General features: G+C 42.7%; 1 protein-coding gene across 1 annotated transcript in view; it reads right to left on the bottom strand.

The window, feature by feature from the left end:
* Positions 1-421: 421 nt before the first annotated feature.
* The window catches only part of tekt3 (tektin 3), a 33,320-nt gene continuing 18,768 nt past the window's right edge, over positions 422-14,973 (bottom strand). Inside the window, exons 5-7 of the mRNA XM_078225981.1 lie at positions 12,827-13,049; positions 10,485-10,639; positions 422-638 (exon numbers count right to left, since the gene is read on the bottom strand). Coding sequence (XP_078082107.1) covers positions 422-638; positions 10,485-10,639; positions 12,827-13,049 — 595 coding nt within the window. The remainder of the gene's footprint in view (positions 639-10,484; positions 10,640-12,826; positions 13,050-14,973) is intronic.

Here is a 14,973-nt window from a genome sequence, read left to right on the forward strand (position 1 = left end):
TTTCTTTTTCAGATATATATCCAATATCCTCTGGATCATTACTGTGAAATGTCTATTCTAAACTGATCTTTTTCATGGTTGATCTGCCCACGTGTAAAAATCAAAAGTGATAATTGGTTGTGTGATATTATCCATAAAATGTCAGCGCCATGTAATGTACCAATATGCATTTCAAAGATTATTCTATGAGGAACAGAGCACCCATAAAGTTTTCTCAGTGATAACGCTGAGGTTCAGATAGTCTTTAATTTGTCAAAAGATCATAACTCGCCGGTGCTTGCAGCATTTGTGAATTACGTCTTTTAAGCCCAGTAAAGAACTACAATAGCTCTCCAACACCAATGAAATAGTCTAATCTTAAGCAATCGAATTTATGATAATGCATAGTAAATCTGTTCATTGTGAACTAATGGAAAATTATTCACGTGTATCCAACCAGTCTTGGGGTGCTTGGAAAACTTTTGCGCATTCCCATACATTTTTCCTGGTCAATGAAGAGTGAGTTTGCTTTAACAGAGAGGTCATACTCCAGGGCTGATTTTGTGTGTACCAACACTTGTAGAGTGTCTTCTGCGTCCTTCAGCCTCTGCTGCAAGGCTTGGATGGTGTTGTCAAGTTCCCGGACTTCATTAACAAGGCTATAATAAACATAATGAAAATAATGACCACAAGATACTTTGTAATGTGTGACTTTAAATGAAAAAATAATTAAGTGATTTTTTTTTTCCATTCCATTGCTTTCCGCTCTTTCTATCTGACGACGATGAATATTCCTTACTTGTTTATTGAACCTCTGATTGGGAATTACTGGGCGGAATTTTACCAGTTCACCACGCCCATCGATGGGCGAAGCGAACCGGTAAAATGGCTCGGGCGATCTTACGGGAGCCAGATTTCTGGCGAGAGGCTGAATAATGTATTTAAATCTATTTAAAGGAAGATTTGCATGTGTTTAGCAAGCCCGGTGCTCAATTGTCCGGGCTCGCTTGCCTTTATGGCCTTGCTGGGAGAGGTTCTCTCCAGGGAGGAAAATACTTGCTCTCCATGAACAGGAAACAGTTGAGTTGGCCTCGCCGGTAGAACCAGAGGCCATTGAGGCCCCCCATGAGAAGTCAAGTGCAAGGGGGGGTGTCCCTTGGGTGGTACCAGCCTGGCACCTTGAAACTGCCAGCCTGGCATCTTGGGCAGGCACTGGGCAATGCCAGGTGGTGGGACCTATGGGGGCAGTGCCTACAGGGGGTGTGGCCTGAAGGGCAGGGCCTAAAGGGCATCCCGATTGGGGAGGGAAGAAGGGCCCGTTGCCACTCTGCCTGCATTGGGTATGGGGGGCAGTGGGGTCTGCTGCCACTCTGCATCCTATTGGTGGGGGGGGGGGCACGATTGGTCTGCCAGCAGGAGGGGGCAGCAGGGGCTACATTTCCGGGTGGTGTGCGGCATGTGATGGGCTGCGTGCCCCCACGATTGCAGGGTGGGGACTGTGTTCAGGGTGGCTGCGACATCAGATTCCAGACAGCTGTCTCTCTCTCTCTGTCAGGCCTCTGCTGTTGCTATTGCGTATGTGTAGCATCAGAGGTCTGCACATGCGCAATAGCTCCCTCTGCTGCTGGCTGGTGAATTAAGCCCCGTCCACTACCGTTGGCAACTAGCAATGATCTAGCCCACTTTTTCATGCACTATGTGTACAAGATTGGGCGTAAAACTCACCCATAAAATGGATCTGCAGCTCTCCCATTTTCACGCTAACTGGACACTTAGAATCATTCTCATAAAATTCTGCCCACTGAGCAGGCTTCTTTGGTCATTCATGCTGGTGGGATTCTCTTGTCCCGCCTGCAGTGCACTGGGTTTCCCGGCAGTGTAGGGTGGCTTCATGAGAAATCACATTGACAACCGCGAGGCCAGAGAATTCCACCACCAGTGAACAGTGCGCCACCGAGAAACATGCAGCTGGGGGGCCGGAGAACGGCACCCATGCTGTTTACTTATTTGGCCCATGTTGTATCATTCTATTATCGAGGAATAGGATTCTTATTTAAGTCATGAATCTCCTGCCTTGATGATGGAAGTACCTAAGGACTACATTTATCCACAACTCCTCCTAAAAGAAGATAGGTGGTTTAAATGAGTGAAAATATTGATCAGTCTCATATTAAATTAATCAGATTTTTAGGTCAGTGCGGTGGACAGTGCAATTTCTCACAAATAATTGTTTGATTTTACATAAAACCTTAGTTTTAATCATTCGTTTTTCTAACTGATTTGCTTTCTAATTACATAAGCTGTATTCTAGAAGCTCCTATAGTGCATTATCCTGTGCCCAGTTTCATTACGTACGTATTACATTAAGAGTAACAGAGAAAAATAACTGGCCTAAGTAAATGGGCAAAGAGGACAAGGGACCAAGACCACAGTGAATATGAAATTAATTACATAGGAGGGTGAACAATGTAACAAATGCCTTTATCATTATGGGTTAGTTTTGCGTTAATCTCTAATAGTACCAGAAGATAACATTCTCCACATGAGTTCTTTGGTGCCACAAAGTCCAAACGTTTGATTTAATTCCATCAGACATCAGTTATAAGTAACCGAACAAAAATAACATGGTCTTCAGTATAATCCAGCATCTTACGAGTCATCTTCCTGCACTTAACTGTGTAATAAACTTGGAAATAACTATAATTTTGCTAATCTGTGAAAAATAACATTTTTTGGGGTTCTGACAAATCTCACTTTGCAACAGCCAAATCAAATCAAATACAACCAAATATCACTCATTTTTGTGAATATAATTTGTGAGAAACATGAGCTAACATTATTACAAGTGTAACTAACGATTTGTGCCAACAGCAGTTTAATAGCTTATTTCTCATGGGATGCTGAACTTTCTCACTCTTGCAATAAGCTCCATATTTCTGCTGCCAATGAGTTAGCCTTCAGGCAATATCTACTTGGAAAAATAATTTGTTCAACAACAACGCCGTTTCTTAAAATGGAAAATAGAAGTATAAAATGTGTTTGGTACTCTCCCATAATAATATGTTTAATGTCTATTAGCTCTGCACGATGTAAAAATGATTTTCAGGAGTCAAAACTGTGACTGCTCACATTTCACTGCGGGATAATAGATTCACTGGAAATCTCTCTATTTATTCAGAATATGGAGGTTCCATACCTGACCCAAGCACAGTGGTACACACTGAGCACTTGGTCCAGTACTGCGTAAAAGTAGGCTCACAAAATAGCAACAAAAGCAGAAAATGTTGGAAAATCTCCGCAGGTCTGACAGCATCTGTGGCGAGAAAAACAGAGCTAACATTTCAAGTTCTGGATGAATCTTCGTCAGAGGGCAAAGAGTCATCCAGAGGTGAAACGTGAGCTCTGTTTTCCCTCCACAGATGCTGTCAGACCTGCTGAGATTTGCCAGCACTTTCTGTTTTTGTTTCAGATTCCAGCATCCGCCTTTATCGTAAAACAGAAAGTTAGCTTCAATATCCTACCAATGTGGGAGTCTTCCACAGTTGTAACTGTATTTACATCTCAAGTTGGAAGGGTTTTGTTTTTGAAGTTCAAACAGGTTCAAATCTTTTGTGAAGAATTCATGCGTGAGGCACTTTGAAAAGCTGCAGGGTTGCCTTGTTCATAGCAACAGTCTCTGTGTTTCCTCCATTCACACTGTTTCTACCTTTTTACAACAAACATTTCACAATGCGCTCAGTGACATCTTGGTGACTTAGATGGCACAATGGGGCAGTTTGTGTCATTTACTTAAAACAATGGATGGAAGCCGACAGACTGAGTTGGCACTGAGTTTTTTTGGAATTATTAAGAAGCAAACTTGTAATTTAAGAGATGAAACATTCAAATTTTGGATCCTTAGTTGATTGGGCTCATAGGAGATTCTAATCTGACTATTCACTTCGAAACATTATTTTGACTATGTGAAGAATCCTCTGTCTGACAATAAATATTTTCCTAACATTAAGTCTAAAAGAACGTGGGCAAAGGGTTTTGGTTTGATTTATTACCATCACATGTATTAGTATACAGTGAAAAGTATTGTGTCTTGTGCGCTATACAGACAAAGCATACCATTCATGGAGAAGGAAAGGAGAAGGTGCAGAATGTAGTGTTACAGTCATAGCTAGGGTGTAGAGAAAGATCAACTTAGTGAGAGGTAGGTCCTTTCAAAAGGTTTTTATTTATATATAATTATTAACACCACTGAAGAGCATGTTATCTTTTATATATAAAAGAAGCATTCTTCAGCTCACCCAGTGGCTTTGTGAAAAATGCACTGTTCAGTGTGTCACTGTGCAATGTCATGAAGGGAAATCCGAGATTTGATCTTCAGCCTGTGCTGTGTTAATGATTTCATTCAGGATGCCAGTGCGGGTGTTGTATTTGCCTGTGTTCCATGAAGAAAGAGGATGTGATCAGCTTCCTGATAGGAATGCACTGACTAATGCAAGGCTTGAGTGTATGGACTTTGCGATGACCAGATAGGGCTCAGTCAGGATGTTCCTTACGTTTGAAAAGCCTCCTGATACTGACTGGCTTGACACACAGGAGGAGCAACAACTTTATCAAGGTAATGGAGGGCTGCAACTACCCATGGAACCATAGGGGTTGATCCATCTGTGGAAGGGCTCTTTAAATTACAATTCCTGTTTCAATCCATTTGTTAAAGGGGCAATCATATCAATTGACAAGAAAAATATTTTGTTTGTTACACTGAGTACATGCCACATATCCATTCCAAAGTTTCCAAATATATTGAGCAAAGAACAAAGAACAGTACAGCACAGAAACTGGCCCTTCGGCCCACCAAGCCTTCGCTGATACGTTGTTTCTATTCCGTTGTTTGCCTCCCGTTCATGTATGATACACCTTGATCATTGCTAATGTGCCTGCTACCACCACCTCCACTGGCAGTGTGCTCCAGGCACTCTCAACCCTCTATGTGAAAAACTTTCCCCGCACGTCTCCCATAAATTTACCTCCTCTCATCTTAAACCTGTGCCTTCTTTGTCGACCCTTCCACCCTGGAAAAAGCCTCTGACTACCCACCCTATCCATGCCTCTCATAATTTTGTAGACATCTGTCAGGTCGCCTCTCAGCCTCTGTTTTTCCAATGAAAAAAATCTAAGTTTATCCAACCTCTCCTCATACCTCAAACCCTTCAGACCGGGCAACATCCTGGTGAACCTTCTTTGCACCCTCTCCAAAACATCAACATTCTTCTGATAGTGTGGCGACCAGAACTGCATTGTGATCCCTAAATTCTCAGTTATCTATTCTGGGTAGTTTTGTGAACTTTCCATGAAATAAAAATATTTCCTGTACAATTATCTGTAATGTAAGTAACTTTGCCAAGAGACACAGAACTGTTTTCATAGCCCTGAGTGTGACCTGTTACAATGGTTTACCGAGATAGAGCACAGTTAGTTCAAACCACAGCACGTCTCTCTTATGCTCAGATGATTGGCATCCTTTGCTGTGCAGCAGGTCACCCCACCTAGTGGATTTGATTAAGAACTGGCCAAAAATATAATCACTGAGGTTAGAGTGTCAGGCTTTGCTCTCTTTGATGCCAGAGACCCAAGTACTGTGGTGCGTTCAACGGTTCGGGCTATTTCTCTCCCGTGTTTACTTTAATTAATATATTATAGCGTATGGTTTTATGTGTTGCTTAAGGGGAAATTCCCCTGTACCGATTCATGTTAACCACAATATCAACAGATGTAATAGATAAAATACATGTTTAAAAAAGTGCATTTAACAACCTTTTATTTATTTTCTCTTTATTTGGGGTCAAAAATTGTGTAAATAATAATGAAATGATGAAAGCCTAACCAGCATGGTGGAAGCAGGATAATGGATGTGGTTAACATGAGCAAATAAACAGTTGTACAATGAGGCCTCACACTCCTTGATTAGTTTGTCAGGAGGTTTTTTTGCTCAATTTTGAATATTTTAATTTGAATCATGACTCTGTCTACACTTCCCGCTGCCTTGGAAAAGCAGCCAGCATAATCAAGGACTCCATGCACCCCGGGCATACTCTCTTCCACCTTCTTCCATGGGGAAAAAGATACAAAAGTCTGGGGTCACGTACCAACCGACCCAAGAACAGCTTCTTCCTTGCTGCCATCAGACTTTTGAATGGACTTACCTCACATTAAGTTGATCTTTCTCTACGCCCTAGCTATGGCTGTAACACTATGTTCTGTACCCTCTCCTTTCCTTCTCCCCTGTTTACTCTATGAACAGTATGCTTTGTCTATATAGCGTGCAATTTTCACACTCTACCAATACATGTGACAATAATAAATCAAATCAAATTGAATGGGGGAAATCATTTGGGATAAAATTAATAAACATCCACTTAGATAGAGAAGACCAGATCAAAAACTCCAAATGCAGTTCCAGGAGACGAAGGCCATCTCAAACCAATCTGATTAATTTTTACATTTTTTTCTTATTTTCTAATTTTCTTATCTGGAAAGACACCTGAAGAGATGGGGAATAGAGGGATACAGGCGGTTGGTCTGGATAGGACAACATGATCGGCGCAGGCTTGGAGGGCCAAAAGGCTTGTTCCTGTGCTATACTGTGCAGTTTGCACTACAATTGTACAGGGCGTTGGTGAGGCCACACCTGGAATATTTTGTGCAGTTTTGGTGTCCTTGTCTGAGGAGGGATGTCCTTGCTATAGAGGGAGTGCAGCCAAGGTTTACCAGGCTGATTCCTGGGATGACAGAACTGTCATATGAGGAGAGACTAAGGGCCCGATTTTACCAATCAGAGCCTAAGGGCGGGATCCGGGCGTGATATGGATCCGAGCCTGGAATCCTCTTTGCAGCGCGCCCATACGCGTTTTGCCGGCTCCAGTCCGATTCGCGCTGTGGGCGGGGCTCAGCGCTGCCGGACCGATCGGAGCTCTGAACTGCTCATGCGCAGTTCGAAAAAAAATCTGAAGCAGCGCGCCCGGGCACGAAAGAAAAAAGCAGAGGGAGCAGCTCTCTGACACAGACCATCTGCGGGGGGGGGAGGAGGAGAGGGGGTGTGACGTATCATCCTCTGGGGTGGGGGGGGGGTGGAGAGAGAGGGATAATCACAGGTTAAAGAGGTGTGAACTGTCTCAGGCCAAGACAGTACTTCCCGGAGTGGAGAAACTACGACATCTTCTTCGGAGCCTTCAACATGTCATGGATGAAGACGAACATCTCGCCAAGCCCTTCCCCATACCCCCACTATTTGCCTTCAAACAATCTCATAACCTCAAACAGACCACTGTTCGCAGCAAACTATTCAGCCTTCAGGAGAACAGTGACCACGACACCACACAATCCTGCCACAGCAACCTCTGCAAGATGTGCCGGATCATCGACACGGATACCACCATCTCACGTGAAAACACCATCCACCAGGTACACGGTACATACTCATGTGACTCGGCCAACGTTGTCTACCTGATACACTGCAGGAAAGGATGTCCTGAGGCGTGGTACATTGGCGAGACCATGCAGATGCTATTACAATGGATGAACGGACACCACGCGACAATCACCAGGTAGGAGTGTTCCCTTCCTGCTTCCTATTTCCATTCCTGACCCGACTGAAGGGGTTGGAGGCACGAACCACAAATTTGTAAACCATATGTTACATGCAAAGGTTTGGAATTTGTAAAGGATGCTTGACTACTACAAGCAGATCTTGTTGTAATGGGCAATTAGGCCGTGTTTGGCAAATGATATTTGAGTTAGAAAACTGCAATGCTGTACATTTAGGCAGGTCAAATCCTATACATATGCATACAACTCTACAGGGCAAGCAATTTTAAAAACTCATAGGGCAGGATTTACCATACAACCGGGAGCTAGCCCACCTCAGGCTGATGGTGAGATCTTCTAGTCCTGCCATTTTCAACACGGTTTCCCATTGAATGCACCCCTTGCTGTTGGGAAACCCGCTGCGGGGATGTGCCACTGGCAAGACTGGAGGATCCCACTAGCCTGAACAGCTGGCAAGTTCTGGCCATGATGTAAGAAGGAGATCTTGGCATGTTCAATTCATAGCATACTATGGCAATTGTGTGAACCAAAACAGATTGAGCAAATCGCCAGCATTTGTTTTTTCCAGATGGTTTCATTATAAATGCTTGGCTGAGCTCCAAAATGGATAATAGACTCAGGCCTGAAGGCCATGTTAATACAGTCTGCAGAGGAGTGCTAGCTTTTACTGATTAATATATTTATTAACTTGTTTTTTCTTCGAAGTGCTCTTTAACACCTGTGTATTTATTTACACAAAATTAAGAGATGTGAAGTAAATCAACGTTTTTTGTCATTGATGCTATGAAAAGCTGTATAAAACTGATACTTTTATGAAGGTGTAAGATAAGCACGTTTTTTTTTCCAAAGGAGTTTTTCAAAGTATATTTGCTTAAGTTATCAGATTCTTTTCGGAGCATTTCATGGAAGTGCCAGATTTGCCAATGGCACATTAGTTCTATGCATTGGAGACACTGGAAGAATAGATAAGGAAGAAGTACTTGGGGCATGGGGTAATGGGAGGGGTTATGGAAGAGACATGGGGTGGAGAATGCATCAAACCATGGAGAGAACATGACTGGCGTAGGGTAATGAGGACCTACAAGGGGACATGGAGGAAATGGGGCTGGCATGGAGGGGACATGGGTCATATGAGGAGGGGATGAGGAGTGACTGCTAGTGGTCCTAGCAGTAATGATTACAATTGGGCAGGTCTTCCAGTAAACAGAGGCAGGTCTAATAGCTTGCCAGTCTCACCAGCTGCTGACCTCTGTTGCTACCTCAGGCCTGCCTCTGGACATGGTGGGCCCGTCTCCCGTCCGTGCTGGCTTTCTCAACACAAAAATAGAGTGGGCGGAAACGGGCCGGGAAAATTCCCAACTCCTGATACCCATCTGCTTGACAAAAATCCAGCCCTAATATATTTGTATGGTGGAGTTTCTTATGTCTTTGGAAAAGGTGCAGAGGTCCATAAGATTAATTGACAGTGTGAAATACCATTGTTACCTAGATTGGGTCGCTGAGCTGCATCTCTATACTGCATAATTTGAAGAAACATAGATCCAAGGATGGTCTGATTGTGGCTTGTAAAATAATGAAAATGCTAGATTGGGTTTACATTGACCAATCACTGCAACGAAATGAGCTAGGGAGGACCAGGGGTCAGACTTACAAACTCTGAGAGGAGGTAACTGTTTAAAATTATTTCTTCATGAGACATGAGCATTTCTGGCAAAGCAAGCATTTATTGTCCATCCATAATTACCCTTTAGAAGGAGAGTTTCACGGATAATAGGTGTTTTTCTTTTCAGACAATTACGGACCTGGGGAATAAGTCATTGGCTACTACAGTAAATGTTAAATTATTTTATTCCTTCATGCAAGAGCAGGACCTGAATCTGGCTGGGGTGGAGATCTCCACACAAGAGGGAGGTATATTGGAATGTAAAGTTAGATCAACGAGATCTTCTGGACTGGTTTTGATTGTTTATAGGATTTGGAGCGGAATTTTAACATTCTGAGCATGAATTGACTGGAGAGAAGACTTCCGTCCCTCACTCAGAAGGAAGTCCCACCTCAGAAAGTTTGATTGAGCAACAGGTCTGTAGTCTCAGCAGTGCCAGAAGCCACAATGGACAAGGCTGGGACTACAAGCAATCCCTAACGTCTCGGTCCAGGACCAGGTAAGTGTGGAGGTCTCAGTGTGGGAGGCGAGGGGAGGTGAGGCCTAGGTGGCTGAGCAAGGGGTGCAGTGTGGGGATGTTGGTGCAGAGACCAGGGGAGCGGAGCACCTGCAGGGACCAGACCTTGTGGTTTCAGGGAGCGGGGCGATGTGGAAAGGAGACTGAAGGGTGCTCCCCCAACCTCACTTCCCACCCAAAGCCTGAGCAGGGTCACTTTCTGAGTTTCCCTCCTGGCCTTGAACTCTTCCCACCAGCCACAAAATTAAGCCTGGGTTACAAACAGCCTTTACATGGTCATTAAGTGGCTACTTAAGGGCTTCAATTGATCATGGGGCTGGCTTATCCCTCATCCAACTGTAAAGCTGTGTGTTTGGAGCAGGGGGCCAGTGGGCAGGCCACTTTCACCCCCTCCCACACATGCTTATATCTATTTCCAGAACCAGTGCTTCCTGAAACAAGTCACTAGTTAGAGGCTACAATTTGTGGCGGAGAAATGGGGGGGCGGGGGGGTGGGGGGCACCACTCAACAGGAGACTCTCCCACTCTTGCTGCCTGGCATATTGGAAGCGTTTAGAAGTTGGTAATTAAACTGCCTTTCCAAGCTTTGAATGCACCATCCATGGCACCTAGTCCCGGGGTGGGACTCGAACCCAGAGCCTTTGACTCAGAGGCAGGAACGCTACTGACTGTGTCAAAAAGACCATCCCTGAAAGTGTATGACAGGATCTTTATTTATTGACTTACTGAATCTGGGCTGCATCGCGGCACAGTTCCACGTTTGGTCTCCGAGTGCGTTCATCCAAACGAGTTTGGGCTACTTTCAGGGGTGCCTCCTTGTCTCTGATTGCTCTTTTGATGCTTTCGATTGTCAGCTCAGTCTGGAAGATCACTTGAAGGGTCTGCATAGCCAGAGAAAATACAGAGGAGGAAAATGATGGATGTTGTCCTTTGGTGTTGACTGGGAATGGTGTCCAGCTGCTTTTATTTTGTATCAAAAAAATATGTTGAGAGATCACAGTATCCAGTTTATTGGTCTTATCAACAGTAGAACGCAGCAATGTGCAATAGCATTTTCTTCATCCACAGACGAAACTGAGGTGACCTGCAATCTTTTTATTCTTTAGAAAAGAAAATTCTATGGCTAACCTCGGGATTGTGTATTGTTCAGCTCTACATTTGTCAGTGCTATTTATAGATAGGTAATCCATAAATCGATGTAGGAATTGGTTGTGTTCTTTTCTCTTTGAATACTTTCCTCCTTTATAAATTTATGTGTCTAGCAGACCATAATAATATTGCAGTTCTTATTTTGGTGAGGTCTTTCCTACATGTTAAGTTAGTACCTGGAGTAGTAGGTCGAATACCTTTGCAATGGGAAGGCAATGTTGGAGTATATTATCCACTAGCTTTTCTATTGATACGTTAGTAAGGAATGTAATGGTAAACTAAGTCTGTCTTATTCCTATCATTTGGTTAAATATGTTCTTAAATTTAGCAGAGCTGGTAAGATTTTCACAAACTAAAGATAATGAAAGATTCAAAGGGGAACACTCTTGTTTAAACGTCATTTTCTTTTGTACTTTGTACCTTGTGATTTTGCTGTGTTTATCTTTGCTTGATAATGTTTTATCTCTCTTTGAAATAACTTTGTCCCTTTGTTTTCTTTTAAAAATGCTTTCTGCCTTCCTACAAATCCGAGGTATTGTTTCCGAGAGGTATTTTATACATCTTCTATTCAACTGAGCCTTTCAATGTTATACAATCTCTCAAGTCACTTCACATCATTTTTTTCTTTGCAAACATAACTTGTAAAAGAGTTCCTGTATCGAGATGGTCCGGTTTATAAATGCATATCAAGCGTGTCACTAAGACCTTCAGAGCTGGTCCAACCAATGGGCATATTGCCCTAACTCACACCCACATTACAAAACCTACTCTTGAATGTCGACAGATACGATTGGACTGAATTCTATGGCCCTCATGGAATGGGGTGGGGGTGGATCTGGAAAATGCAGCCAGCCATTAAAAAATCCATTGACTTCGGCGGGAGCGGAAAATCCCTCTGGTGGAAAATTCCACCCGTTAATTTTAATTTTGAAACCTCCATCTAGTAAATGATGATCTGGGATTGGCAAATGTTTCATTTATGTCACCATAACTGCATTGTACAATATTGGAAGTAAACACTTTATAATGTTTATGAGAAGTTTCCTTTGTCTGCTGTTTTATATTTTAACATAACCACTGACCTATTTAACATAAGCATCTTTTACAAACATTGTATCAAAGCCATTTCAACTCATGCAGTCTCGTTTCAATAGATAATGAACAACATGAGAAATGTCGCACTCTATCCAAGTCAGAATTTTTAACCAGGGTTTTGTGGACACCAGACGATCCATGGAGGCCTTCACAGGCTTGCTTTACAAGTTAATGGAGAGGACTATAAGGATACATGGTCAAGAGTAATCGAATGGCCAGCAGTGGAGGCATGCTCTGTGCCTATCACCATGTTTCTGCTCTCCGATGCTCTCTCCATGCACTGTTTTCCCCCAATCTCCTACTCTCTCCGTACTTGGCCTCCTCCGAGCTCTTGCCCTCTTTTTGAACTGCCCTCTCCACACTCCTGCTCTCTCTGTCCCCCTGCCAAGGACAGACAGGTCGCTGTGGGAAGCAGGCACACCCAACTTACTGATAGTTATAAGTAAATACTTGATGAGCTGAAGGCGTCATTACAACACTCTTTCATGCATCACTCTCATTTTATGAGTCTAATGTAGTATTAGAATTTAGAGGGGTGTGTTCATGATAACTAATCCATTTGAAAAGGGTCCCTATAATCAAACAAGTTCGAGAAGCACTGATTTAAGTCACACTTCAGTAATGATCGCACGCTAACAAGCAACTTCCTAGTAATCTATTTGTGTTGTAAATTACTGATATATTTAATTCATTAAAGCTATTACCACAAAAATGTCAATGTACTGTTTTGGATATGATGCAAAAATGCTTTTACAGACCTCGCAATACTCCCTAAAACTGGATGGTACGTGGCTCCTACATGTCAACCTGAATCCTTCGTTTACCTTAGCAAGGTGTGTCTGCAGCTTATTTTTGGCTTCAGCTATCTCAGAGATGCGGTTTGTAAAGGACACATTCAGAGTATTGAACTGGTTCCACATTTCGCTGGACGTCGAATTAAGGAGATTTTCTATATCATCTCGGAGTTTAGCAGATGCAGCCCGTTCGCTCTGCGATCGGAGGATATTATTATCTGTGTACTTGGCCCAAGACTCTGGAACTGAAATTCTGTTTTAAAAGAATAACACGTATTACAAAAAGACTTCAAGACATCTCTAAATGAGACTGCCATTTTGAACGATTTGCAAAGGACGAACACCTGAAAGAAGAGAAATGTGGGATCCTTTGTATGGTTTGCTTCAGTTAACGCAAAGACTTCATTTTAAAATATTTCTGCCTATGTAACTAACTCTGCTAAGCTTTAAAGCTAACTTAGCCACATTTTAAAACTCAGCTGGGATGAGCTTAGGAATTGACTGCATTCTTTGAAAGTACAATGCAAGCAAGGCTTTCTCATAAGCAAAACAAAGTTTTTTTTATAAACAAAAGCTTTCGTGGCCACAGCTGCAAATTGTTTATGAAAGTTAGAGAGACAGTTTGTACCAAGTAATTTCATAATACAGATAACCGAAAAGTTATAATGCTCTTGACAGCTATATGTGTTCAGTGAGTGTAAGGTTTGGGTCAAGTCTGTGTTGGGACTGACTTTTGCTGCTCTCTCTCTCTCTCTCCCCCTCTCCAGTAAATTAGTTTTCTTCACTTTCTGTAATGTGTTAATTTTTAAATTCTGCTCAATAAAAGACATTCAACGTACTAGTGCTGGCTACGTCTATTCTGAGGAATGAATGGACCCTACAAGAAATAAAAAGTTTTCTCTCCTAAGTCAGGCAGCAATACAGAACATCTCCAATTTATCCTGAGTGTGGCTGGATCCATGTGTGTGCTTCTCACCTTTTTTCCAAAACCTCTTTGAGTGAGATTGACAAATGTTAGTGGTTTTGTCACGTTATTTAGTTCAGGGAACTGCCCTATTCTTTGACATATTTAACTGTTGTATCAGGTTTGGCAAGAAACTATTCATGGAATAAAAAACAGATTGCAATTAGAGGACTGTAAAAACCAAACAATCAGGGTTATTATGGATGACTGAACGTATATTTATATGAATTCCTTCATATTATTGTGCACATTAACAAATAGCATAGGAAACCTATTAAGAAATGGCTGAGATACAACCAAACTGTTTAGCGATGTTGCTTTGTAAGTCTGGGACGTGTTTAGCCCATTCAGCATCACAATTATTTTCACTTCATTGTTCACAATTGGAACGTACCTCTTCATTACAAGAGGCTTACTTACCCATAGTTCAGAGAGACACCCTCGACTTTAACCACCTCAACAGTAGTAAATGATCATGGAGTTAAAATATCAGGATCAAGCAACCTGACACCATTTTACCCCTTTGAATTTTAAAATGCAAATTTCAGGACCTCAAATGGCATATTGGATGTCAACATTGGAGCCGCAACTTAAATGAACAGGTAGCGAGCAGGGTCTGAGCTGCTGGATTCCTGGCAGCTGAACCCAGGTGGGAGCTGCTGCCTCCTCAGGTTATACACTCCTTGTGGACCAGTAGGAGCACGGTTCCTTCCCTCCTGACCCTCAAGAGCACCTCAGGTCTACCCCCACCCCTGTTTCTGGCTTCCCTCGCTATCCCAGATCTTCAACCTCCTTTCCCCAGCCCTGATCTCCAGTCTCTATCATGCCACCCTCTCAATTTTTGGGGCTTCCCTCCCCAGGTGGCTCCAAGGGGGAGATGTCCTTGTAAGATGCAAAGAAAGGTCTGTTGTTAAGATCAGTTGGACATTCCCTCCCCCTCAACTCCCGCCACCCTACATCTCAGCCAAGCCAGGTTTCCCAGATGTCTTCAGCCTCTCCCCTATCCCCAACTCCCAGAAAATATCGGAGCCATCATTTGTTGATTTTGTGTCATTAAGTCATAAATGTCACAAAGCTCAATCATTGAACCTGATTAAATCTAAGCAAAAGCTTTTATCACATTGGTTGCCAAATGTGCCTGAGCCCTGGTATCTGATAAGAAAAAGGATTCTGAAATATTACTGATTAGTTACTCATCTCTTTTTACACTTGA

Source organism: Mustelus asterias, chromosome 12 (assembly GCF_964213995.1).
Source record: "Mustelus asterias chromosome 12, sMusAst1.hap1.1, whole genome shotgun sequence".
Taxonomy (NCBI): Eukaryota; Metazoa; Chordata; class Chondrichthyes; order Carcharhiniformes; family Triakidae; genus Mustelus; species Mustelus asterias.